At 43.4% G+C, this 24,300-nt stretch overlaps 1 protein-coding gene across 1 annotated transcript in view; it reads left to right on the forward strand.

The window, feature by feature from the left end:
- PLA2G4A (phospholipase A2 group IVA) overlaps positions 1–22,926 on the forward strand; it is a 58,370-nt gene extending 35,444 nt beyond the window's left edge. Inside the window, exons 9-19 of the mRNA XM_066324693.1 lie at positions 1,046–1,182; positions 4,579–4,801; positions 5,544–5,658; positions 8,043–8,180; positions 8,512–8,604; positions 9,960–10,031; positions 11,793–12,035; positions 17,055–17,239; positions 20,096–20,291; positions 20,494–20,651; positions 21,489–22,926. Of these exons, the coding sequence (XP_066180790.1) occupies positions 1,046–1,182; positions 4,579–4,801; positions 5,544–5,658; positions 8,043–8,180; positions 8,512–8,604; positions 9,960–10,031; positions 11,793–12,035; positions 17,055–17,239; positions 20,096–20,291; positions 20,494–20,651; positions 21,489–21,620 (1,692 nt within the window). The 3' untranslated portion in view covers positions 21,621–22,926. The remainder of the gene's footprint in view (positions 1–1,045; positions 1,183–4,578; positions 4,802–5,543; positions 5,659–8,042; positions 8,181–8,511; positions 8,605–9,959; positions 10,032–11,792; positions 12,036–17,054; positions 17,240–20,095; positions 20,292–20,493; positions 20,652–21,488) is intronic.
- The last annotated feature ends 1,374 nt before the right edge of the window (positions 22,927–24,300 follow it).

Raw genomic sequence — 24,300 nt, forward strand, 5'->3', positions numbered from 1 at the left:
CATCTCAAGTGCCTTGGTCATTGTTCACGGGCATTTTCTTGTGACAGTCTGTCCCCAGGGGAGTTTCATGGCTTGGAGCATGGAGTCTGCAGAAAGAACAGGACTCTGTCATCACATGGATCCTTTGCTTGTCACTGATCTCATCTATTGGCACCTGAAATTGCCTTTCAGGGAGATTTTTGACAGATTAACAGATTGATCAGATAGGGCTTTCTGCACAGCTGTGCAAGTCTTTTTGTGCTCAGTATCAACCAAGAGGTGGTTCCTTTGTCACCACTGAACAGTGGAAAATCCTCCTGGGTTTTGGAAACTGGGAACCATATGACCCCTCTACTTAGGCTAAAACATATGATAGTGGGAATATTCGAATTTTTGTTTTATTTTGTCTTCTTTTCAGATACCTGGGGAATCTGTGCAGTTGAGGGGAACAGCATGGATGTCAAGGCTGGGCAGTGAGGAGAAAAGTGTAAAATAAAACTTCTGTGGACACAATTTTAACCTGGTGCCATAATAAATATGTCTAGTTCTGGTCACTCCTCACTTGGTGGCTGATTAGTTGTCCAGATCTCCATGAATTCCCATTATCTCTCTGGTATTTTTTGCAAAGTGGTGGTAGAATTGAGACTATGCTATGTAGTAATTCATTCATTCTGTCTAGTAATGCTGGATGTTTTTATTATAAAACTTGTTTTTAAACTCCCAGTCAAAATATTATTTGTCTCTGTTCTGTTTCTCATTAGTAAATTCTACTGCCTTTGGCTCTATCACAATGATAGGAATTGGATTAAAGCTGATGTTTAGGTTGTTTTAAAAATCTCTGTGGTCTTGTAACTAAGCAGGTCATTTAATAACTGAATGAAATATCTCCTCTCATTTGGATCGTGGATAAGAAGGACAGACATTCTAAAGAAATTCGGAGTGTATTTTTATTTAAAAATCTTGCTACGAGTGGTGACTTCTTCAAATAAATCCTGATTCTTCTTGGGGCTCTCCCAGGGTGTGTCCCTTGTCACTGATGTGTGCTTGTGTTGCTGTCACCCCGCAGGTGCCGGTGATCGCCGTGCTGGGCTCGGGAGGGGGTTTCCGGGCCATGGTGGGCTTTGCTGGAGTCATGAAAGCACTTTATGAGTCAGGAGTCCTGGACTGTGCCACCTACATTGCTGGGCTCTCGGGATCCACCTGGTAAGGCCTTCCTCTTGGTTATCCTCAGCTTCCCTGCAGCAAGTTCTGAAGGAGTTGTCACGGGAGCTGACTTATTTCTGTGGTTATAATTCACAGCACTTTCAACGCATCCAAGTTTGCTGGGAGAGGTGTTCCGGATGCCCTGAAGGGCAAGGACAGCTCAGGCTCCAGGTGCTCTTCCAGGAGCTTTGAGTGCAGGAATGGATGGAAAGAGGTGCCAACATATGCACCCATATTTCTATATCAGCACTTAATGTGTGTTGTTTTATTTTCCCCGTGAAATGTGAAAAACAAACAACAAAAAAATATCCCTTGTGATTTAAAGCTGATGACTCAGTCAACCCAAAATATGTTGTATGCTTTGGGAGGGCTTTTAGAGCTCCTCAAAATCGCTGGAAGATCTTTTGCTCCATTTTACACCCAGTGTAAAATCCTGGTGGATTTACTGGGAATGTCTGGGGGCTGGCTGCCACCCTGCAGGGCATCCCACTGTGGATTACCCACTGCCTCAGTCTCATTGGCACTGTTTAATTTAGACAATACATCAGGTTTTAAAAGAGTTCATTCAGCCTTGAGGAGCAGGCACAGGTATTGATGGGGGGCAATCTTACTGTTATCTTCAGTTCCTGATAATTAGGTGTAAAGAAAACAGATTCTTTTTGGAGATGCCCAGAGAAAGGACAAGGAATGACTGGATTAACTCTTAGAGAAACTCTGTTGCAGTGAGAGTGGAGAAGTGCTGGAATGTGTTGAGCCATCCTTGCCTGAACAGGGTAGGGAAGATGTCATCTTCTCAGTGACTCAGGCAGTGCTCATGTGAAAGCTGGACTTGACTGAGCCCAGCCCTAAGCAGCCTCATCTGACTTAGGCTGGATCTGCACTGAGCAGGACGCTGGAGCAGAGACCTCGAGGGTCCTTTCAGACTCAGGGATGAGATTATAGAAATGCCTCAATTCTTTTTGAGAGAAAAAGACTTGTAATATAAACAAGCAGGGAATCTGCTTGGGATGAGTTTTATCACTTGGTTTAGCTCTGGAAGGAAGCATATGAATTCTAATTCCACACTCTAACCCTAAAGTTGATTCTTGAAGGAGATAATGATCAGTTCTGTTCCTTGTATGGGGTTTTTTTTGTCAATTATTTTGCATTGTGTGAAACTTGCTTTCCCCCCTCCCAGACTAGGGGTAAGCTTTCAGAATGCCAGGAGGTTTTAAAATGCCAGAAGTGTCTGTGAACTAGAGTAAATTTCTCCTTTGGATTGGACTGTAAAAGGTTGGAACACACATTTCCTGTCACTGGTGGTGGGGGCAGATTCATCACTGTCCATTGAGAGATATGGATGGACTTCTGTCACAGCTGTGAAAAGCAGAAGGTAGATGAAGAGTAGTGGAATAGTGCAATGTGATGTTAAAACATTCCCTGTGTTTCTAGGGAAGGGTTTGCAATCCCTGCTCAGGACAGACGTCACCCTGCTGGCTATGAGGTCTCTTTTGGGGAAAACCCAGGGGTGAATTCATAGTTGATCTAATGTAAACCTATAAAATCTGAGTTAAAATAGCAAGATTATCTTAACTGCTCCAGTCAGAAACAGATTGGAGACAGTTGTGTTTGAACAAATTTACTTTTGCTCTCTGATGTCACCCTTCAGTCTTTCTTTGCTTGATGAATAAATAAATTGACACTTTGGCACTCCCTTTCTTTTCTTCCTTTTCAATGCAGTCTGTCACTTGGGAATAATTCTCTTTTCTTTTTTCCTGAAGGGTGGAGAATTCCTTTCCTGGCGGGAGAGGCAGGTTCTTGCTTGCCCCCCTCAGCTGCATGCCTAACCTTGGAGCAATGCTTTTCTGCCATTTTGCTTCAACCTTTTGCTGACTTCTCCAGCTGCATTTCCCTTTTCCTGCACCCAGGAGCTGATGTGGAGCCCGTGGATGGAGTCCTGGCAGCCCACATGGGATGGGGTTGGTTTTATTGTCCCAGAAATGTCTGGGCATCACTTCAGGGCCAGGCTGACCCCATGTGTGTCTCAGAGCTGTGCTTGGAGTAAGGAACGTGTACCTGAGCCAGGTCATTGGGTAAATAGTAGTAAATGAGCCTCTCATAGATTAGAAGGGCCTGTCTTGAGTCTTGGTGTGGCCTAACCAAACCAAGCAGAAGCCAGGGCTGCCTGCACGTGTGTCTGAGCTTTGTTGGCAGTAAAATTAAACTTGTTTCTCAGTAACAAACTCATCATTTGCCTCTTCCACATGCTCACAGTCAACTAACTCTCTGCACAGTTGCTGTGCTTCAGTTTATTATGGAATTAATAAATGTCCTGGAAGGTGGGGCCATATCCAGGCCAGAACCCCCTGTGCCCAGGGCTGAGCTCCAGTGCAGGCAGCAGGAAAGGGATTGGGATTCTGCCCCTCTGCCCCTGGGCTCAGGTGAGAGCCACCTGCAGAGCTGCCCCAGCCCTGGGCCAGCACAGGGGGGACCTGGAGCTGCTGGAGAGAGTCCAGGGGAGGCTCCAGGATGAGCAGAGGGATGGAGCAGCTCTGCTGGGAGGAAAGGCTGGGAGAGCTGGGATTGTTCACCTGGAGAGGAGAAGCTTTGGGGTGACCTCACTGTGATCTCGCAGGGCCTGAAAGAGCTGACAGAAAACATGGAGGGAGACAATTTCCAAAGGATGGAGTGACAGGGCAAGAGGGAATGGCTTCCCACTGACAGAGAGTAGGTTTAGACTGGATATTGGGAAGAAATCCTTTCCTGTGAGTGTGGTGAGGCCCTGGCACAGGGTGCCCAGAGAAGCTGTGGCTGCCCCTGGATCCCTGGCAGTGTCCAAGGCCAGGCTGGATGGGGCTGGGAGCTGCCTGGGACAGTGGAAGGTGTCTCTGCCCTTGGCAGGGGATGTCTCTAGAGATGCTTTAAGGTCCTTTCCAACCCAAACCATTCTGGGATTCCCTGATACACTGAGACATTTTAGGAATTTTTCAGTAGTGATAATGAACTGGAGGGCAGAGAGGTGCCTGTTACAGGGGGAGAATGCATGTGTCCTTCTAGGACCTCCAGTCTGCCAAACAGCTGTGCAGACTGGAAGAGCTCCTCTCAGCTTAGGATGTTCTGTCTGTTATCCCCTGAACAAAAAAAAAAAAAAAAAAAAAAGAAAAAAAGAGAGAGAACTCTTTTATCACTTCATGTACATTATAGAAAATGCGTGTAGAGTGCTTGATCCTATGCTTATATTTAGAAGAAATTGCTCAGCTTTCTGTGCTTTGAGATAAAGGAAAGGACAATTTGCTGTATAAACGGAGAGTTAATTAACCTGATTTAATCAGTAGCTCACTGATGAGCTTTTCATAGCTTTCAGGCAGCTGCCACTGCAGCAGGTTTGATGCTCACAGAGCCTGTTTGCCGTTGCAGGTACATGTCAACTCTGTATTCCCACCCAGATTTCCCGGCCAAGGGCCCGAAGGAGATCAATGAGGAGCTGATGCACTCTGTGAGCCACAACCCGCTGCTGCTGCTCACCCCCCAGAAGGTCAAACGCTACATTGATGCTCTGTGGAACAAGAAGAGCTCAGGGCAGCCCGTCACCTTCACTGACATCTTTGGGATGCTCATAGGGGAAACCCTGATCCATGATGTGAGTGCTCGCTTCTGATGCTGTTAAAGCTGTCATACTCTTTTAGATAATTCCCACTGTTACTATTTTTTTTTTTTTTGAAATTACATTAGTGACATTTAATAAAGGGTGCACATTTTACTGTAAGAAACAGCATTTGCTTAAAAGAATACTAATTTCAATGTGACAGATCCTCCTGTTTTTTTGTTTTGTTTTGTTTTGTTTTTTAAAAAGACAACATGAGAGCTTCATACTGTTGTATTCTAGAATTGAAAATTCCTAATTGGCTGAATCAGACACAAAGACTTCCAGTTCAAATGAGTTAGGTGAGCAGCAGCTGGATTTGATCCTATGGCAAGATTGAAATGTGCCAATAACTTTGCAGATGTGTTTTATACACTTCTGTCCCTCATGAGTGTACACCGACAGTGGGCTTTAAACAATTTAAAACACTGAAAAAGAGGCAACACAGCTTTTAGTGGCAGATGTATAGAATCCTGATGCTGAAAGTCTGTTAATGGTTGTGTGAGGTTGGTTAGAAGTCCCTGTTTACCAAGGGGTGAAAAAAATGCACAGATGTTTCATTTAAATCAGAACCTGACAAAATCAGTGAAAAACTTTCCTTCTCAAATGTCATTGACAGGAGTTGTCTCCCAGATCTTTATATAAAGTAAAAATAAGTGATATTTATATATGTGTATATATGTGTGTATATATATCTCAGCAGGATGTGTCTGTGACTGATGTCTTTCTTTCCCTGCAGAGGATGGACGCCACTCTGAGCAATATGAAAGAGAAGGTCAATAATGCCCAATGTGCTCTGCCACTCTTCACCTGTCTGCACGTCAAACCGGATGTCTCAGAGCTGATGTTTGCAGGTGTGTTCCTAATCTGTGTTGAGTCACTTGTGGCAAGGAGAGAGGTGTGTGGCTGGTTAAAAAAAGAACATTTTTTTTAATGCACCTGAGACTACTTGCATCTGACTTCTGGGAATCTGACAGAGTGTTACTCAGGGATAGGTGATTGCATATTCAGGTAGGAATGCCAAGCCAAAGAGAAACCTGGTGACTCCAACAGGGAAGAGATGTTTAAATTAGTATATCAAACAGGGAAAGCAAAATATCTTCAGTCATCTTCTCTTTCAGAGAAGGGTGAAATCATCAGTTGGACTCAATGATCCTAGAGGTCTTTACCAACTTCAATGATTCCATGATTAACACTGGACAAACAAATTAGATATAATGCCTCTCCTTCACTTCTTGCCCAGTGTGAAGCACTGTTGGTGGCACAAAAAACCCCTTTTACTTGTATTTGTTCCATAGGTTTTAATCCCCTCTGGTAACTTCAGTTGAGAGTGGGTCCAGTTGAGGAAGATGCTACACAAAGATAAGGATGTCTGCATATATATATATATATAGTTATATAGTTATATACAAGATGGAAAGGGAAGTGCCAGGTGGTTTGCCTCAGGTTTATATGTCACTGTATTTCCTAAAATAGTTATTTGGAGAAGGTGCTGTCAAAGCTTTGGCTGGAAATAAAAATGAGAAATTGTAAATTAGGCTAAATATTTAATGGAAAAATGTGTCTTTTTACTTAAGAAACTGATACATTTTTGTTTGAAAATAGGAGTATTTTGGGGTTTGGATGAACTTCTGTTTTTCAATAAATTTTATTTGGGTTATTGTTTTAAAACCAAAATCACCTTTTGTTAATGATGCCTTTCTCTAAGCAAGATCAGGATCACACCTGGAGGCTTTACTTTCTTCTAAAAAAAGGTATTCCCTGTGCCAGTGGATCTTGTGTCTGCCTTTTGAGGCTGACATCTCTGTCATTATAGAGGGTGCTAGATCTTGATTGCTTCTTATTTTAAGGTCTGTTCCTTCTTTTAGCTGTTCCTGATGGGAGAGCTACAGTGAATATTGAACATAATATTGACACTTCCTAACTTACATTGGATTTAAGGCAGAATTTTTATTTCCCTGAGCAGGCTTTGTGATTTGAAGAATCCCCTTCAGTGCAAATGCAAGCTAGAGGTGGACTAACACAAATTAATTCTAATTCTCAGTTCAGCTTTGCTGTCACACTGGTTCTGAATACATATCTGCCAATTCATGTTTATACAGCCAAAGGGAAATATGAAATTCCTGGACTGGGTCTTCAAAGGAATTTCCTTCTGCTCCCATGAACATGAAGATTTGTGGGCGATTTATTTGGAAAATAGGATGTATTTGACTTAGCTCAGATAAGCATTACCCTGTGCAATGAAACTCCCAGCAGTCATGATTAAACCTTTCCTTTTCAGGACAGGTGTTCACCTTCTGCTCCACACGTCAGCAGGAATATCCTGAGGGTGGATGGCGTTCCATGACATGTGGGGATATTTCAAAGCTGTCTCTTTTGCCTTTCTTTTTCAGAATTACGTCTGATTAATTTCCAGTGAAATCAATCCCTGCTAAAAATAGGGAAGGTGAAATAGATGAATGGGTGACATACTAAAAAGAGAAGTCATATTTTGTTTCTTACTTGCTCCCTTTTTGAACTGAGTTCTCTGATGGAAGCAACTCCACTGGTATAAAAAAAAGTGTTTCCAAGTCAGCTAAGATCCATTTTCAAAGACTTTCTATTGCATTAATAGAATGCAAATCACTTCTGATCTGCTAAGATCAGAAAATGCATTTGAACATTTTATTCCATATTTTTCTTGAGCTCTCTGCTCGATAAAATGGACTTTTAAAGATACCTTTGGCAGTGGTTGAATTGATGAGTTTATCAGCTGCCTCTCAGCTTTGCCTTTTAATATCGGATTTCCTGCAAAACTTCAGGTTTGGATAGAATCCAAATGCCTCTGCTAGAATATTTCACAGCCCTTGGGATATTCAATGATTGGTTTTGTGCCACCTCTGTCACTGCTCTCCAAATTTTTGGTGGAATTGCAGTGAAGGAAAAGCAGCTTGGAGCTGAGACCCATGTGTAGCAGGGAATGAAAACCAGATGTGACTGTGTATTGCTCATTTGTGATCTCTCCTTTTATACCTTTGGCTTTCCAACCTCATTCTTTTCACCAACGTTTATTGTGATAAGAGAGAATGAGGATTCTTTCCCTGCTGAGACATCACTGACCTTGATTTGATATTCATAATTATTATCTGGTTTCCCATTTCACTAAAATTTCTTTGCTTGGTTCATTTCTGTGTTTTCCTCCTCTGTTTCTATTCAGGCTGAGATTTCTGACTGAGCAGTTTTGTTTCTGACTTTGCAGACTGGGTGGAATTCAGTCCATATGAAATTGGGATGGCCAAGTATGGCACCTTCATGTCTCCTGATTTGTTTGGAAGCAAGTTTTTTATGGGCACAGTGGTGAAGAAGTATGCTGAAAATCCCTTGCATTTCCTGATGGGTGAGTATGTGACAGAAAGAACTTTGAAAATAAAAGCAATTTCAGTAGTTTATGGACTTCTAAATGCAGTCACACAAAGTGGGAGACAGGAAGTAGAGCTCTCAGTTTGTTGGAAGACACTAATTTGAAAGATTTCACAGATATGGATTGGCATTGTTTATTGGTTTCTTGTTTCCATTGGTTGGTTTTGATTTGGACATCGGAGCTTATGACTTGGCCTGCTCCAAACTCAGAGGTGTGTTCAGAGAGCAACCAAGTGCTTATTAAGATACGTGGAGTTTATTTTCTTTCTGCCAAGCACCATTCATTGTTTATTTTTTTTCTCTTTCAGGTGTCTGGGGCAGTGCTTTTTCAATATTATTTAACAGAGTCCTTGGTGTCTCCAATTCTCAGAATGAAGGGCCCACCATGGAAGAAGAATTAGGTACTATTAATAAATAATTCCACTATGCAGAGCAATTACTAGCAAGATTCTCCCTCTGGAAGGATGGCACTGCTGGTAGTCATTTAAGAATCTGGAATTAATTACCTTTAGTAGCTGGCACTGCTGGATGCTGCTGACGTGGGGAAGGAGCACTGGGAGTGTTCTTTCCTTTCTTTCACTTCTGTTTCTGGTCAGTCAGAGCTGCTGAAAGTCACATGCATCTATCCAACTCTCTTCTGGTAGTTCATAGAGTCCTCTCTTTATGTTGTTGTGTGAGTTTTGGAGGGCAGAAGCTGACAAGTATTTGATAGTTACTTGTGTAGTCTCTTGACATTGGGCTGTGTTATTAAAGGGATTAGCAAAATGGACCTAAACTTTCTTATCTCTGGGCTGTTAAATTGCTCCATTCTAACCACAGCCTGTTGGTATCTGGTCCTTTGCTTGCTAATTGAGTGGTTTTGGTTTCACTTCTGGCACACAAATGGCAAGATGACTGTAAACAAAGAATTGTGGCTTGGTTTGGATGGACTTTATCAAGTTTTATCTGAGAATGTAGTTAATGATAAAAGGTTTTTTACACTTTCGTTTCCTATTGAGAAGGCAGCATTACAGGGGAAGATCTGACCAATAAATTGTCGTAGGCAGCCAGATCTTTCTGAAGAGCAACAAGAGAAAATGTAGATTGAGATAGTTTTTAAATAATACTCTCTGTCTGCCTCCTAATGGATGGAATTCACTCTTTGATAATCTCTTCTTCATGGATGAGAATGCGACCTCCAGGTTCCTATTTCTGATACAAATCATGAGTGTTAACTGCTCATGGAGGTTCCCGGTCAGTAAATGTGATCATGGAAAAGTCCTTTTGAAAGGTAGTGAGAACACAGAATGTTACCTGTGACTCATTTCACATATCATTTAAAAAATACTCTTTGAAGTGGGATCAGATGTGAAAATACGCGTGTGACTTGAACCACAGTGTGGACCAGAGCTGGAGATGTCCCAGTTCCACCTTGACACCACAGTGACATTTTCCTAGTTCAGTAGGAGCTACTGAGAGGACACGAGCTAAACATCTACGTTTCAATGAAAGTTAATAAAGTATGTCTGGTATGTGGTGCAGAGGGGAGTGGGAGGGATTGCTTGAGGGTTACATTTTCTTTTCCAGCCCAAAAATTGCAGACTAAATCCAATACCTGCTGCTCACATTCTAATGTCCACAGCAGATCCCATCTCTTCAGCTGTATTTTCTATTACGATGAGTGTGAGAATTTTATGACTCAGATTGCTTTGAAATTCTTAACTTTTCTGCCAAATAAACCCCAGCAGTTTAAAGGAATTTCTGTTTCTTTCAACAGAAAATATTAGGCTAAAGCACCTTGTGAGCAATGACAGCTCAGACAGTGAAGATGAATCACAGCATCCAAAAGGTAAGGAAATGCTCAAATTCCATTTCATCATTTCCTTTTTCCATTAGCTTTTGTGTAGCTCAGCAAAGTAGAGAACAGGAGACCCCAGGAGGTTCTGGGCTTCCCTTCATGTCTCCTGCTCAAGCTGATCATCAAGTGATTCTCTCACATGTCTGGAAGTCTGGAATTGCACGTACACCCAAAAATGTGGTTTGCTGAGCCAGAGCTCTCCAGAAGTCTGTTTCCAGCTAGCTGCTGAGCACAGAGGCACCTTGGAATTGCTGCCAGCCCCCTAAACCAACACTCCATCGTTTTCAAGGGCTTCTTGATCAAATATTTACCAGATAATGGTTTAATGGGTGTTTCCAGCATTCACAAGTGTCTTCTAGCACCTTTACAAATGACATCTAATACAGGTAATTCCTCCTGCATGGCACAGTGTTTGTAGCAGTGCCCAAATCCAGGTGCCCAGAAGAGGCACAACCACAAAGGGAATGTTGGGCAGTGGGAAGAAACTATTCTATTGACGATTATCTCTAAGTACCTAAAGCACCTGGAGATTTCTGGTGTTCTTAGTCAGCTTTCTGTATTTGATGATATTTTTGGGGTGATTTTCACCTGCAAAAAATCTGGTTTTATTTTTAACAAGTGGAGAAAAGATGGGATTGCAGCTGTTTGTGATTTCAGGATCTACAGAAAAAAAAAAAAAAAAAAAAAGAAAATCCTATACGGTGAGAGAGATAATTATGTCATTAGCTCAGCTCAGTGATTGCTTCTTCAATTCCCTTTATGTGTAAAACTGTAGGTGGTACCAAGTTTTGTGTTTATTTATGGATTTCCTGTTTAAACACTACTGCCAGCACCAAACACATTTCTCTCCTAGTTTGTATCCATAGTGAATAACCAACAAATCTGGGATTGTAAACACTTGGAAATCCTTCTCACTTCCATAGAATGTTATTGGACAGTAATTGGACTTCTCCTGATGCTTCTTTTCTCTCTACTTACATAAAACTCAGCTCCTTTAAAACCTGGGTTGAAGAGGCAAGTTTAAAAGCTGGATTTAAAGTATCAAGCTTGAGCCTGAATTATCTTCTTATCCAAAACACCCCAAAAAGTCAAGTTTTGACAGGTCAGAATGAATGCAGGGTGGTGCCAGTTCAGGTTATTTTTAGTGTGAGCTCCAACAGCAGACATCTAAGTCTGGATCTTTCATTGTACTCTTCAGTTAATTAAAGCCAGATATTAATTGTAGTTTACAGTTTACTGTAGTGATAATTTCAGGTATTTTAGAATTTCCATGCTATAGCATTATCCTTTATGCAGACCAACTCTGCTTTCCTAAGGAAGGCTGGATTTCTAACAGGCAGGAAAGATGAAGAAGGTTGTCAGTGCACATTCAGATGAATTTATGTCTACATCAGATACAGGTCTTGTCAGCTCAGGTCTATCCCTGAGCCCAGCAGAGCTTACAGAGAAAGGCCTCAGACTAATTAAGTCTTGCTCAGGTCATCTCACATTCCCAGTTTGTTTTCCTGATGGACACACTCCCACTACTGTGGTGCAGATGAAGGGGTTTCCCTGGGCTGTGAAGTTGCAAGGATGAATTCTCTGCACTCCTCTGACATCCCTGTGGCAAAGCTCCATCATCCAGCCCCCGGCTTGTTGAAAGCATTTTTTTTTTTAGTTTTTGTAGGTCCTTTATTTTATAACGCTGAAATGCTGCTGTGACACTTGCTGTGTTTAAATAGCACTGCTGGGTGTTTCCCTTGTTGTGTGCAGGCACGGGGGGCGCCGAGGCCAGGCGGGAGAGGCTGCAGGAGAGCAGCCAGGAGAGCTGGGTGCAGCGCATGCTGATGGCCCTGGTGGGGGACAGCGCCCTGTTCAACACGCGCGAGGGCCGCGCTGGCAAGGTGCACAACTTCATGCTGGGGCTGAACCTCAACAGCTGCTACCCCCTGTCCCCTCTGGCAGAGCTGCTCACCCAGGAGTCCCTGGAGGAGGAGGAGCCGGCAGCAGTGGCAGGTGAGTTCCCAGAGAATGGTGCTGGGTGTGGTTGCTGATGGAGCCAGAGGCAGCGAGTTCCCAGCGCAGTAAGGTCACAGCAGCACAACAGCAGTGGAGCTTGTGAGGGGACTGGGAGGCTCAAAGGGCACCACACAGTGACCTCTGTCTGCTCCCTGCCCTGTCCCTTGGCACAGCATGTGGAACAGGCACTGGAGGGACAGTGGCTCTTCGTTTGGCAGAAGGGGACCAAACTGCTTTTGTGTATGCTGCGCTTTGTTACAAACACTTCCTCACTGTCTTGGCTTCTCCAAAGGGTATTCCGGTTGTTCCATGGCTCTTATTGATGCTAAGCCTGCTGGTGGAAATGAAACCTTTCCTTGTTCTGCAGGGCTTCCCTGTTGCAAAACCTTTGTAGCTCATCTGCTGTCTTTGTCTTTTGAAAAAACCCTGGAGGCAACATGCTTCTTCACTTGTGGGATCACAAAATCAATGAATTTTGGAAGGGACTTACCAGGATCATGGAGTCCAACTCCTGACCCTGCCCTGACACCCCAACATCCCACCCTGTGCATCCCTGGGAGTGTTGTCCAAACTCTCCTGCAGCTCTGGCAGCCTTGGGGCTGTGCCCATTCCCTGGGGAGCCTGGGCAGTGCCAGCACCCTCTGGGGGAAGAATCTTTCCCTGAGCTCCAACCTGACCCTGCCCTGACACAGTTGATAGGTTCTTACATTGCTGACACCATGTTTCTCCCAGTGTGAATCCACCTGACAAAACATTCCAGGGTCCCTGATGTGCAGGTGCACATCCACATTTTACGTTGGCTTAAGCTAGAATGCGGATAGAGGATAAGAATTTCAGAAAAATACGAATTTGTAAAAGAAGTTCAAAGTCTTCCCCCACTCCATAAAAGATGTGGTGTGTGAGACAGTAGCTGTGAAGAATAATTGTGTTTGGTTAGGATTTTGGAGCTTTTGCCTTAGTGTTCACTGCAATCTGCTCAGTGAAAGGCAGTTAATTTCTTGGTGTTCTTCTGGCATTGGAAGTGTCCAAGCCCAGGCTGGACAGGGTTTGCAGCAACCTGGGATAGTGGAAGGTGTCCCTGCCCATGGCAGGGAGTGGCACTGAGCAGTCTTCAAGGTCCCTTCCAACCCAACCCATCCCATGATTCTGTGATCCATCAAGCAAAGAAGAGCTACACCTATCTGAAGGGGGTGTTCCCTCCAGGCTGATCCTCCCAGCACAGCCCCACCAACCATCTTTGGCGACAGCAACAGTCTCCTCAGCCCTCATTTCCTATTCAGAGGAAGGAGATTGTCCCAACCACTCATTAAGCAACAGTAAATACCAGATGTCATTTAAAAGCTTAAATAGCAGCCGTGCTCTAATGTGTATTTGTTGATGTAACAAATCCCTTGCAGGGCTTGAAGAGTAATTTCCATCTGGACTCCACTTTCTAAATATTTCTGTCATCTCAGAGGTGTTTACAACTGGGTAGTCTTAATATTTATAGTAGTGGAAAAGAGGCAGGAAAGTGGGTAGGAAATTTATGGTAGGAAAAAATGACAGCTGTTGAGAATTTGGCATAATTAAGACACGTGAATATTCTTCAGAATCAACTATCAACTTCCTGGGATTTGATTTCAATGGAAATAAATTGCTGGTTTGATAGAACTCTGCACCTCTGACACAATTACTTTGGCGTGTCTGAAACTTCTGTGGGTTAAAATGGGAAAAGTTTGACATGACTGCAGTTTTTTGCTGTTAGCCAAAGCCCACATTCATAAACCTGCAGTAACAGCTCAGATCTGACAGCTGTGAGTGGTTGCAACATTATAGTCAAGAATAGTTAAAAACCTCTTGAAATGTCAGTAGTTAATATAAAATGTAATCATTCAGTAGTGTGATGAGTGTATCTACATTTTAATGCTGTGAATTTTCCTGATATATGGAATAGCTGAGCAGCCCAGAGGCGCAGATAGAAAGGAGACTGTGGTGTAAAATTTAAATGCTTAGATTACCGTGGCACTGGATGCATTTAAGCTGTGCGTATTTATTCCTAGCACTGGCAGTTTACCTGTCAGCTTGAGTGCAGAGAGAAGTCTGTATTGCTTTAAGACTTGCTCTCCTTTATTGCCAGACACTCCAAAGGAGAAGTAAGTGAATAAAAAAGGATATCAATAATACTTTCCATCTCCAGTTGTCCTAAACCCTCTGCAGAGGATGAACTGTGGCTGACCTAAGGCAATCTTACAGTCATTACTGAGGATTGAATTTAGGGTCTGCAGTGCCTGCAGCAGAGATCCCAGCTGCTTGGGCTGGAAGTAAAACCCTTGGCTTTGCTTTTCCACAGATTCTATTTGTGGAGGTGATGATAAGCATTTGCTTATTACATCAAGGATGATTTCATTGTAAACTCAAGAGTTGTTCTGTGTCTTTGCTTGATGTTACAACACACCAGAACGATTTGAGAAAATGCCAAGTGCCTAACAATGGGGGAAAATAACCCCTAATCTCTGCTTCCTTATTTCAGTATTTATGGAAACAGCTGTAGTAGATGGACGTCAGTAGCAAATGCCCTTCTCATCTCCCCTCCTTCCACTGGAGCTGTGGCAGATTTGGTCTCTAGGATGTGCCCTCTTTATGATTTCCTAACAAATATCTGTGTATCCCATTGCTGGGAAATCAACTGAACTGGCTAAATATGGAGCTGGGCTGGTAAACACAGACCCACAGAGTTGTTATGGCTGGAAAAGACCTTTAATCATCAAGTCCAACCATCAACCCAGCACCTGTCCCCAAGTGTCCCATCATCCCATTTTCTCCCAGTTTGCTGTTTGATGGACTGGAAGGTGCTGGTAATAGGAATGCATCTTTCCTAAAAGGCTGAAAATTCATGTCCCAGGCTCTGGGATTCTATGAAGACTGTGATTACTGAAACCCATTTATATGGCTGTTATAAATTTATTGACAACATTAAGCTGTTTTCTCCTTCAAAATATAGTAGGGTTATTTTGATAAATTTGATTTTAGGGTCATGAGGGCTGTAAGCAACTCGTTCTTCAGTGTTGGGAGGAAGTTTGTGTGGCAGTAAAAACACTCCCATCACAAACACTGTTATAGCTGATGCCATTCTTGATTAAAGGACCCTTCAAATTCAAGTTTTATAGCATAAGAAAAGACAAAACTTGAAGAAAAATAGTTTTGCAATTCCTTAGAAGTTCTAGTGAGAACAAGGGTAAAATTATATTTGACGTGTTGTCTTTAAACAAGAAGAGGAAAACAAAATTGGTCTACTTGTGCTAAAGGGAGCTGTAGTCAGTGTGGGGTTTTTCCAGTTTTTTTAATTGTGTTTTTTTAATTTTAATTGATATATTTTCATTCATTTATGCTCATTAATGATTATGAAATATATCTGCTTCTAAAATAGGTTTATAAACACACATAGCCCTTTAGCAATAGGCAATGATTGAAGTGTGTTCTCTCCTTTAGAAATCAAGGCAAATAGTGGGGAAAATGGTGCCTCATGACTTAGAAAAGGCTCCTCTTATAAATAACAACAGAAATAAGAAAAAGAAATCATCCGTTTTAAGATTTTGTTTGGTGCTCACAACATGCTGCTCCTGAAATGAGAGGGACAAGAGTTAGAATTAATTTTAATGGATTTTGTTTGCTTCAAAAATACCCTATTTTTTCTTTTCAGATTACTGTCATTATCAATAAGTAGGTGCCAGGAAATTCATTTGCCAGGTGATGCCAGGTGCCAGGAAAAATAATTATATTTTTCTATTCAGCATTCCTTACATTACACTGCCCTCTACAGATATGAGCATTAGATTTTTGTTAAAAAGCAAAACCATGCACTGGAAATATTTGTAAGGTCTGGAATTAGAAAAAGACTGTCAGGGGAAAAGTTTGAAGTACAGCAGGAGTAGTTTGGTAGTGTCCAGAGTGTTCAGAGTCTTTCATTTTCTGGTGTCCAGAGACCTGGATAAGTGTGAAGACTCCCAGGGAAGGAATGTTGGGGCTAGAGAGAAACATCATCACATTGGGCTTAGAGAGAAGAGTGGTGGATATCACACTGGGACAGCACCAGCAGCAAGTGACTGACAGGAAATTCTATCCAATGCCTAAATTATGGATATGGATATGGGTCACTAGTTCTTTTTGTTCCTGGTGGAGTGGTGAATGTGGTGAGGTCATTAGGTCTGGCACAGGTTTGAAAACAAGACCTGATAGTCCCAGTTTAATGAGCAGAAGCAGACACAGACAAGTGTCACAGAAGGGCAGAGCCACGCTGAGGATTTTTGGGCAAATTTGGGAGTGCTGGGAAGGACGTGGGATTGGGAGGGAACCTGGGGGAATAGGTTTGGGCAGGGGCTGTGGGACACTGAGGGGATCACAGAATCTTAGGGTTGGAAGATCTCTGGAGATCACCCAGTGCAGCCCCTGCCCAGGCAGGGTCACCCAGAGCAGGTGACACAGGGCCACGTCCAGAGGGGTTTGGGATGTCTCCACACCCTCCCTAGGCAGCTGTTCAGGGCTCTGCACCCTCCAGGGAGAGAAGCTCTTCCTCATGGTGAGGTGGAACTTGTGTTTTAGTTCATGGCCATTGCTCCTCATCCTGTCACTGGCACCACTGAACAGAGTCTGGCACCATCCTGTGGCAGCCCTAGATGTGCCCTAACATCCCATAAACTTTTTCCTTTGTGTATGGATTGTTTGGGATGAAAGTGAAGGTGGGAGGGCTGGGATCAAGTCTGTGTGTTTATCCCTTTTGGTTTGCCTCAGGCCACCTCTGGGTCTGCCTCTTGCACTTGGCCTCCTGAGGGCCCTTCCAGGTCTGGCTTTTCACCTCACTCTCCAGTTTTTAAGAGTTTTAGTTACAATTGAGTTCATGCTGTGTTTACCTGGGATCCACTGTGCAGTCCAAATGCTATACTCTCTCCAGAACCAAAGGAGACACTGGAAAGCTCATCAGAACCTCAGTTCCTAACTCAGCTGTCCCTGCTTGGTTTGGTTTTCCCGTGTTCCACACAGATCCTGACGAGTTTGAGAGGATCTATGAGCCCCTGGATGTGAAGAGCAAGAAGATCCACATCGTGGACAGTGGGCTGACCTTTAACCTGCCCTACCCGCTCATCCTAAGGCCCCAAAGAGGTGTGGATCTCATCATCTCCTTCGATTTTTCAGCCAGGCCGAGTGATTCCAGCCCTCCTTTCAAAGTAAGTGACACAGGCCCTTCCTTTCCTGGGTTCAGGAGTTTAAGGTGACTCAGTTCTATTCCATATGGTCCCAGAAAAACCTTAGTGCTGTTGCATCTACAGCTTTGGAATATTTCTTTCCACGTCAAGGCAGAATATTGCCCTGTGCCTCAGTTCCTGTTTACATGCCTTCCATGAGGCAACTGGCACAAAGAGGGATAATGAAATTCCTTTGAAGCAGAAGCTCAGTTGTTTTTATGGAAATTTTGCTTTGGCACTGATTTCAGAGTTTTATTTTTTGTCAGAGTTAAACAATTAAGTCATTCTCCCTGCCATAGTCTCCCTCTGCCCAGCTGCTCTCCTCTGTGTGCTGTGATGTAAATGGATGGTTTCATGTCATCATCTTGCAGAAATGCATCATCTCAGGATTGCTAAATAAATAACCTTTTGGAATCGGGGCTAACTGTTCATGTACATCTCACTGGGATAATCCCAGCACTGGTTTAAGTGGGACTCTTAAATCCATCCAGACCAGAGCAAAACAGCGACAGGAAAACAGGGAGTAAGTGCCTTGGCTGTTTTCTGCAGCAGGTGTGGAAAGCACAGCTGTCAGTCTGTACAACCTGCACATCCACACAGCTCCAGCTGATCCCAAAGCCTTTTCATGGAGCATTTTGGTAACTGCTACAGAAAAGCCAGCCCTTCAGAGGCTGCTGTGAGGTTTTGTGCTGTGGTTTAGTGGGCATGGCAGGATTTGGTTCATCTGTGTGATCTTGGGAGGTCTTTTCCAACATTTTCCATCCATAAGGCATCACTTATTTCAAACCCAAATAGATTTTTAAAATATTTTTTAAGGGAAATCAGGAAACATTCCTGTTTGAGAAACAGCTGGCATTTCTTGTTGCTTTCCAGGCAAATTTCAGTTAGAACAGAGAATTCTTTTCCTTCAGCTGCTATGGAGTGACAAAACCCCCAAAACAACATTAGAAAATAACAGCAGTAGAAAAATGAGCTTGAGATCAGTGCTGCCAACTGCAAAGCCAAATTACAGGAGAATAAAAAGGAGAAATTCCTGTAATCTTTAGGTCTCTGGGGGCTACTGGAGAGAATAAAGCACTGAGAAAACTTCCTTGAGATCCTTTGTTTTTCCTTAATTGACTGAATCCCAGAGTTGTTGTGTTGTTTTGTTTTTTGTTTTTTTTTTTTTTTTTAATATATTCTATTTGCATTAGAAAGTATCTCTTTTTTTTTGTCAAGAGTGTTTGCTCCAGCAGCTAAATTTGCTGACACAGCACTGCCATTGCCTCTGGTACATCTTTGTCCTCCGTTTTTTAACATTCCATGGGTGGAGTCCATGCAAAAAGCTGTATATGGTCACCCCTACTACCCTTAGCATTCTGTCTTTGCTAGCTGCAGTTTTCTGGGCTGTTTTGGGGAGCATGGAGAGATTAATTAGCACTCAAGTGGCACCCTGAAGGTTTTTCTCTAAAATATCATTTTCAAATTCCTTAACACAATAAAAAATGCTGGGAAAATCAGGTGGTGCCTCAGGTTTTCAAGGAGCCTCTGTTGAAGGGACTGGTCCATTGTTCCTGAAGCACAAGTAAGTGTGTGCTGTGGCAGATACAGGTGTACTCCTGAGGCAGAGGACAGGAACAGGAACCAGTTCTGTCCCACTGGTGCATTGCAAAGAGCAAATGCCACTTGAGAAGAGGGCCTGTACCTATGATATCACTCTAATATTTTACTGCAGTGGGGAAATCAGCCAGCTGAACTCAATGACTCGAGCCTTGGTTTACCATTTTACACCCACTATCTCCTCATCTCTTGCGTATCCAAAACAGTCGTCCAAAGAAGGGTCCTATTTCATTGAAAACCAAGATTAAAGATGTTTGACCTTCCCTCTCCTCCCTCTCACACACCCTCATTACATGCTTTTGAGTCATTATTTACAAATTATCTTGTTTACTGAGTTGTCATGAGGAAAAAGAAGCCTGTTTTCCAGAGCTCTTCACTCGGTGTGCTTGGAGAAGCCGCGGTGTGCGGGGATTGGCTCTGAGCACAACAATGTGTGGCCTGATGTTTAGGAGCTCTCAGTGGTTGCCACAGCACCGGGACTGCTTTGCAAAATAAAATTATGGATGGCTTCTCCCTCGCTGTCAGCTCTGTAAATTCACTCTCCCAGGTTTCTGGGGCAGACCGCATTCCTTCCTGTGACTCATTACGGCAGGTGGTGGAGCCTGGGCAGGGTGAGTGAGGTGCTCAGTTGGTCCTGCTGGGTCATCTGTGCTGAGATGGACTTGATTAGTCCTGAGAACCACAGGGTGGTTGGGGCTGGAAGGGACATTGACCTCATCCCACCCCTGCCATGGGCAGGGACACCTTCCACTAGCTCAAGGTGCTCCCAGCCCCATCCAGCCTGGCCTTGGACACTTCCAGAGATCTAGGGGCAACCACAGCTTCTGTGCCAGGGCCTCCCCACCCTCACAGGAAAGGATTTCTCCCCAGTATCCCATCTAAACCTACTCTTTGGCACTGGGAAGCCATTCCCCCTTGTCCTGTCCCTCCCTCTCTTGTAAATTGTCTCTCTCCATCTTTCCTGTCGGCTCCTTCAGGTGCAGGAAGGCCACAGTGAGGTCACCCCAAAGCTTCTCCTCTCCAGGTGAACAATCCCAACTCTCCCAGCCTTTTCTCCCAGCAGAGCTGCTCCATCCCTCTGCTCATCCTGGTGCCTCCCCTGGACTCCCTGTCCTTCCTGTGTTGGATACTTAATAATTTATGGATTACAGTAACCACTCCACACAATCCCTGTCTCTGCAAACCTCCTGACTTCGCAGTGGAAGCTTTTATGCACCTGAGTCTTTCTCCTCTTTCCAGGAAATCCTGCTGGCTGAAAAATGGGCCAAAATGAACAAGCTTCCTTTCCCCAAGATAGACCCCAACGTGTTTGACCGGGAGGGCTTGAAAGAGTGCTATGTTTTCAAACCAAAGGACACCTCCTCAGAGAAGGACTGTCCAACCATCATCCACTTTGTGCTGGCCAACATTGACTTCAGGAAGTACAAAGCTCCAGGTGAGCTCACAATTCCTGATGCTGAATCCACTTGTTGCTCTGGAGTCACTTGGTGGTTATGTACTAGGAATGTTTTGCCTCTGAAACAGCTCAAGCTTTGTCTGCAGTCCTTAGGGAATTAATTCAAAGGAATAGTTTAAAATAAGGTAATAAACCATCAGCCCTAACATTTGGATGGAATTTTTGTATTTGTCCTCTTCAGGCATTCCCAGAGAAACACAGGAAGAGAAGGATTTTGCAGACTTTGATATTTTTGATGATCCAGATACACCTTTCTCTACCTTCAACTTCCAGTATTCCAACGAGGCTTTCAAGAGGCTCCATGACCTCATGGAGTTCAACACCCTCAATAATATGAATGTAAGTATGGTGGGTTAAAGGGGCTAGATTGTTACAGGGGGAGGTGGATGATGTGAGTAAAGCCTTAAATCTGCTCTACAGAAGGTACAGGGTTTTGCCTTAGTGTTTGTATGATTTTCTCATTCGGTTCTTGCCTTAGTTTTGCCATTTTACCGACCCAAGCCATTCAGGATAAGTGAGCAAAGGGAACTCTTCAAGACATAAACATCACGTGCAGGATTTTATTCTCAGGTTTTTTCTTCTGATTGGACAAACAGGACACTGGAAGTTTTCTCTTAAGGAAATTTCTTTATTAGCTAACTCAGTAATAACAATTTGTGACTGATAGTTGACGGAACATGACATCATGATCCCAGTGTCTGTGGAGTGAGAAGTGTAATGATCATCCCAGACAAAGATATGGCGGTTTTAATCATTATAGTGAAGAAAACTTCACTATATTGATTAAACTTATTTTGTTACCTCAGCACTAAAGAAAGAAAAGTGAAGATTTAATCTTTCTCAGTAATTACTTTCTACATCCTCGAAATATGGATTTTCTCAATGTTTGGATTTACACTTCTGAGTTTCACTGGGGCTTTTTAAATTTTGTGCATTTTTGGGCGACTTTTTTTCGTGATAGTGGCGTCCCTCATATTTTTACTAGCCACATTAAAATCAGTGTTTTGTACACCCAGGAAATACTATTTGTACTAAAACTCGTCAATCCCTTTGCTCAGTGATGGATGGAGCAGAGCTAAAAGTGGGAGCAGCAGGTGCTAACAGGAGCAGGGGCTGTTTCTGTCCCTCCCAGAGTGGTTCAGATGTGAGTTTTCCTGCTGGCTGTGCTCCCTGCAGGTGATCAAGGAGGCAATGATGGAGAGCATTGAGTACAGGAAGCAGAACCCCTCGCGCTGCTCCGTGTCCCTCAGCAGTGTGGAGGCCAGGAGGTTCTTCAACAAGAGCAGCCTCAACAACAACCACACGTAGAGCCTGTGCCTGGCCCTGCCCTGCCCCAGAAGCTGCTCCTGCCTTTGGAACTGGAGTCAAAAGGACTTGAGTGGAGCGTCCCTGCTCTTCACAGGGCTGTGCAACACTCCTGAGCTCATCTTCTTGTGAATGTTCACGTTCCAATAGCATTTTGTACTGCTTTTTTAAGAATAAAAACATTTCAGTAGGCTGAGATCCTCGTTTTTAAAACTGTGGACTTAGCTGGAGATCATTTGGTTTAGCATCTTTTTTCGTTTTCTTATAAAATTATAAACACTGGTTTCTTTTGGGGGAGTAATTGATTTTTAATTGATGTAAACTGGGCATAGCTTGAAGAGTAAATGGAATTAGAAAAAAAAAAAAATTGACATTCACTTTACTGCTATATGAGAATGTCTGTTCCACTCAGCAAAAAACGAAACCTCTGATATTTTCTTATTTCATCCTCAAAATTACATTGCTTGAACTCTTGAGCTACTGGCAACCATGTGTTAAATTATTGTCAGTTTGTATACTTCTGACCTGAATGTTTCTTCATAAATTGACAGTGATTTTGCATTTGATTAAAATAACACATTTCTGCAAAGGGACAGTGGCAGTGTTTACTGGCAGATTGAGAAAACGTGCCCGGGTAAGAATGTGAAGCCTTACTGGCTATTTTAAAAATAAATTCTTAGTGCTTTGAATAATGAAAGACTGTGCAGAGCCAGAGATTCTTTTAGTACCATCTCAACCAGTATTGCTGTAACTCGGCAAATGCACAGAAAATGCAGCTGCACCTCTGAAAACTTTAATTGCTAAAATCAGTAAATCCCTGGGAAGGGAAATAATTACAGTGCATTTCTTTTAACAGCCACTGCACCAAAGAATTGTGGAATGGTTGGAGGTGGAGGGGACCTTAAAATTGATTTCATTGCACCCCCTGCCATGGGCAGGGACACCTCCCACTAGCCTAGGTTGGTCTATATGCAAAGTTCTGTGGTTTAATAACATTTCCTGTATTGATCAATAGGTTTTATTTCTGTTTGAGTTAGTGCATGTTTAAAATCAAGAGGGAAAATAAAAGTAACTTATCTTAGTGCTGCATAATTTAAACATTTTCCATAAATTCTGGAATACAGAAAGGAACTGGTACCATTATATTACTGTAATATTTTCTTTTAAATGTTGTCTTTCCTTTTGGTAATGTCATATTTGTATTTTTTTATTTTATAATATGTACCTACTCTGTTTCATGGAAGAGTCTTCATACAGTTTATATTATCACAGTGTTACCAGATGATAAAAAATAAAACTATATTTGTCACCTGCTGTTTTCAGACAGTTTTATTTTGATAATTTGTGGGCTATTTTCAGTTCTTTTGTGAAGAAGTGTGGAGCAGCTCAATGGTAGGGGGCAGCTCACAAGACAGTGCACAGGATGAGTCTTTGCTACCTTTAATCTTGGATTCCTTATAGAGCAGGGAAGTTCTTTAGACGTTATTAAAAATTATGTGAAAGGAGAATAATAATGCAGGAAAACCCCTCTTCTGACACACAAAGTGACACCAACAACAGAGTTTTCCCACACCTAGAAATGTGATCCTTTGTTTCGCATTTTCCCCTCCCTTTAATCCAGGTTTTTCTGCTTTGTGTGTACAGTATTTTTTTTTTTTTCCAACCCAGCATGTGATCCCTACGAGGCAGAAAAAGGTGGATTTAGAGAATGAATTGTTTGAAGCTCCAAACATTACTGTAGGGGTAGCATATGGAAGATCCTTAAAGCTTGAAGGACATGGAAGTGCCATCCTGCACTGGTGAAGGTGGTAAAGCCTTAGGGGTGAGCTCAGTTCCTGGAAAACAGCTCTGGTGTGGTCTGGAAACCAGCTCTGGTGGGGCCTGGGAAATGTGGGCTCTGGAAAACAGCTCTGGTGGGCTGTGGAAATGGCTGTTGTGGGCCCTGGAGGACAGCTCTGGTGGGACACCTGGGACACCTGGCACCACGGCCTTGAGCTTCTCTCCTTGGGACCTTGGAGCAGGCTGCAGTGCTGGGATGGGCATTGGAAATCTGTGCCTGCCTTTGCCTTTACCAGCAGAAGGGAATGCTCAGAATAAATCCCACTGACCTGGGGAGCATTGGAGCTCCTCCACGTGTTAGTGTTGGTGAGAAGAAAATCCTTTTTGGCAGGGAATGGGGCGGCACCAATGCCCTTTTCCCGTTCCCCTGGGCATGTTTTGTCTATGGCATGAAACCTGAGCGCTGAGCGTGAGTGATCACCTGCAGAGCTGCTTCTACACAGCACAAAGGGCTGGTTTTCCAGGAGAGCTGCTTGTGCCCAGGAGTGGATGTGGGATCCAACGCCAGGAGCCTTGTTGTGCAACTACTTGTGTTGACATAACAGGTTTTTCTCTGGTGTGCACTGGAAGCAAAGCCGACCGAGCAGACGTTTCCTGGAGCTGTAAATTCACCCTTCACTGGCTGCTGGCACTTGCGATGGACAGGTTTGTGTAGGGTGACTCACCCAGGAGGTTACACAGGGCCCTTCTCACGAGGGGTGGAAGGCAGGGGCTGTGAGGGTTCCCAGGAATTCCCCATGGCAACACAAACACAGCACTGCTGTGCATGCGAGGGGCAGGCACTGGGGCAAAGCAAGGACACCGCGGCTCCTTAACCTTTAGACAAACCAAACCCCACAGGACT

This window comes from Sylvia atricapilla, chromosome 9 (genome assembly GCF_009819655.1).
Source record: "Sylvia atricapilla isolate bSylAtr1 chromosome 9, bSylAtr1.pri, whole genome shotgun sequence".
In the NCBI taxonomy this organism is placed as follows: domain Eukaryota; kingdom Metazoa; phylum Chordata; class Aves; order Passeriformes; family Sylviidae; genus Sylvia; species Sylvia atricapilla.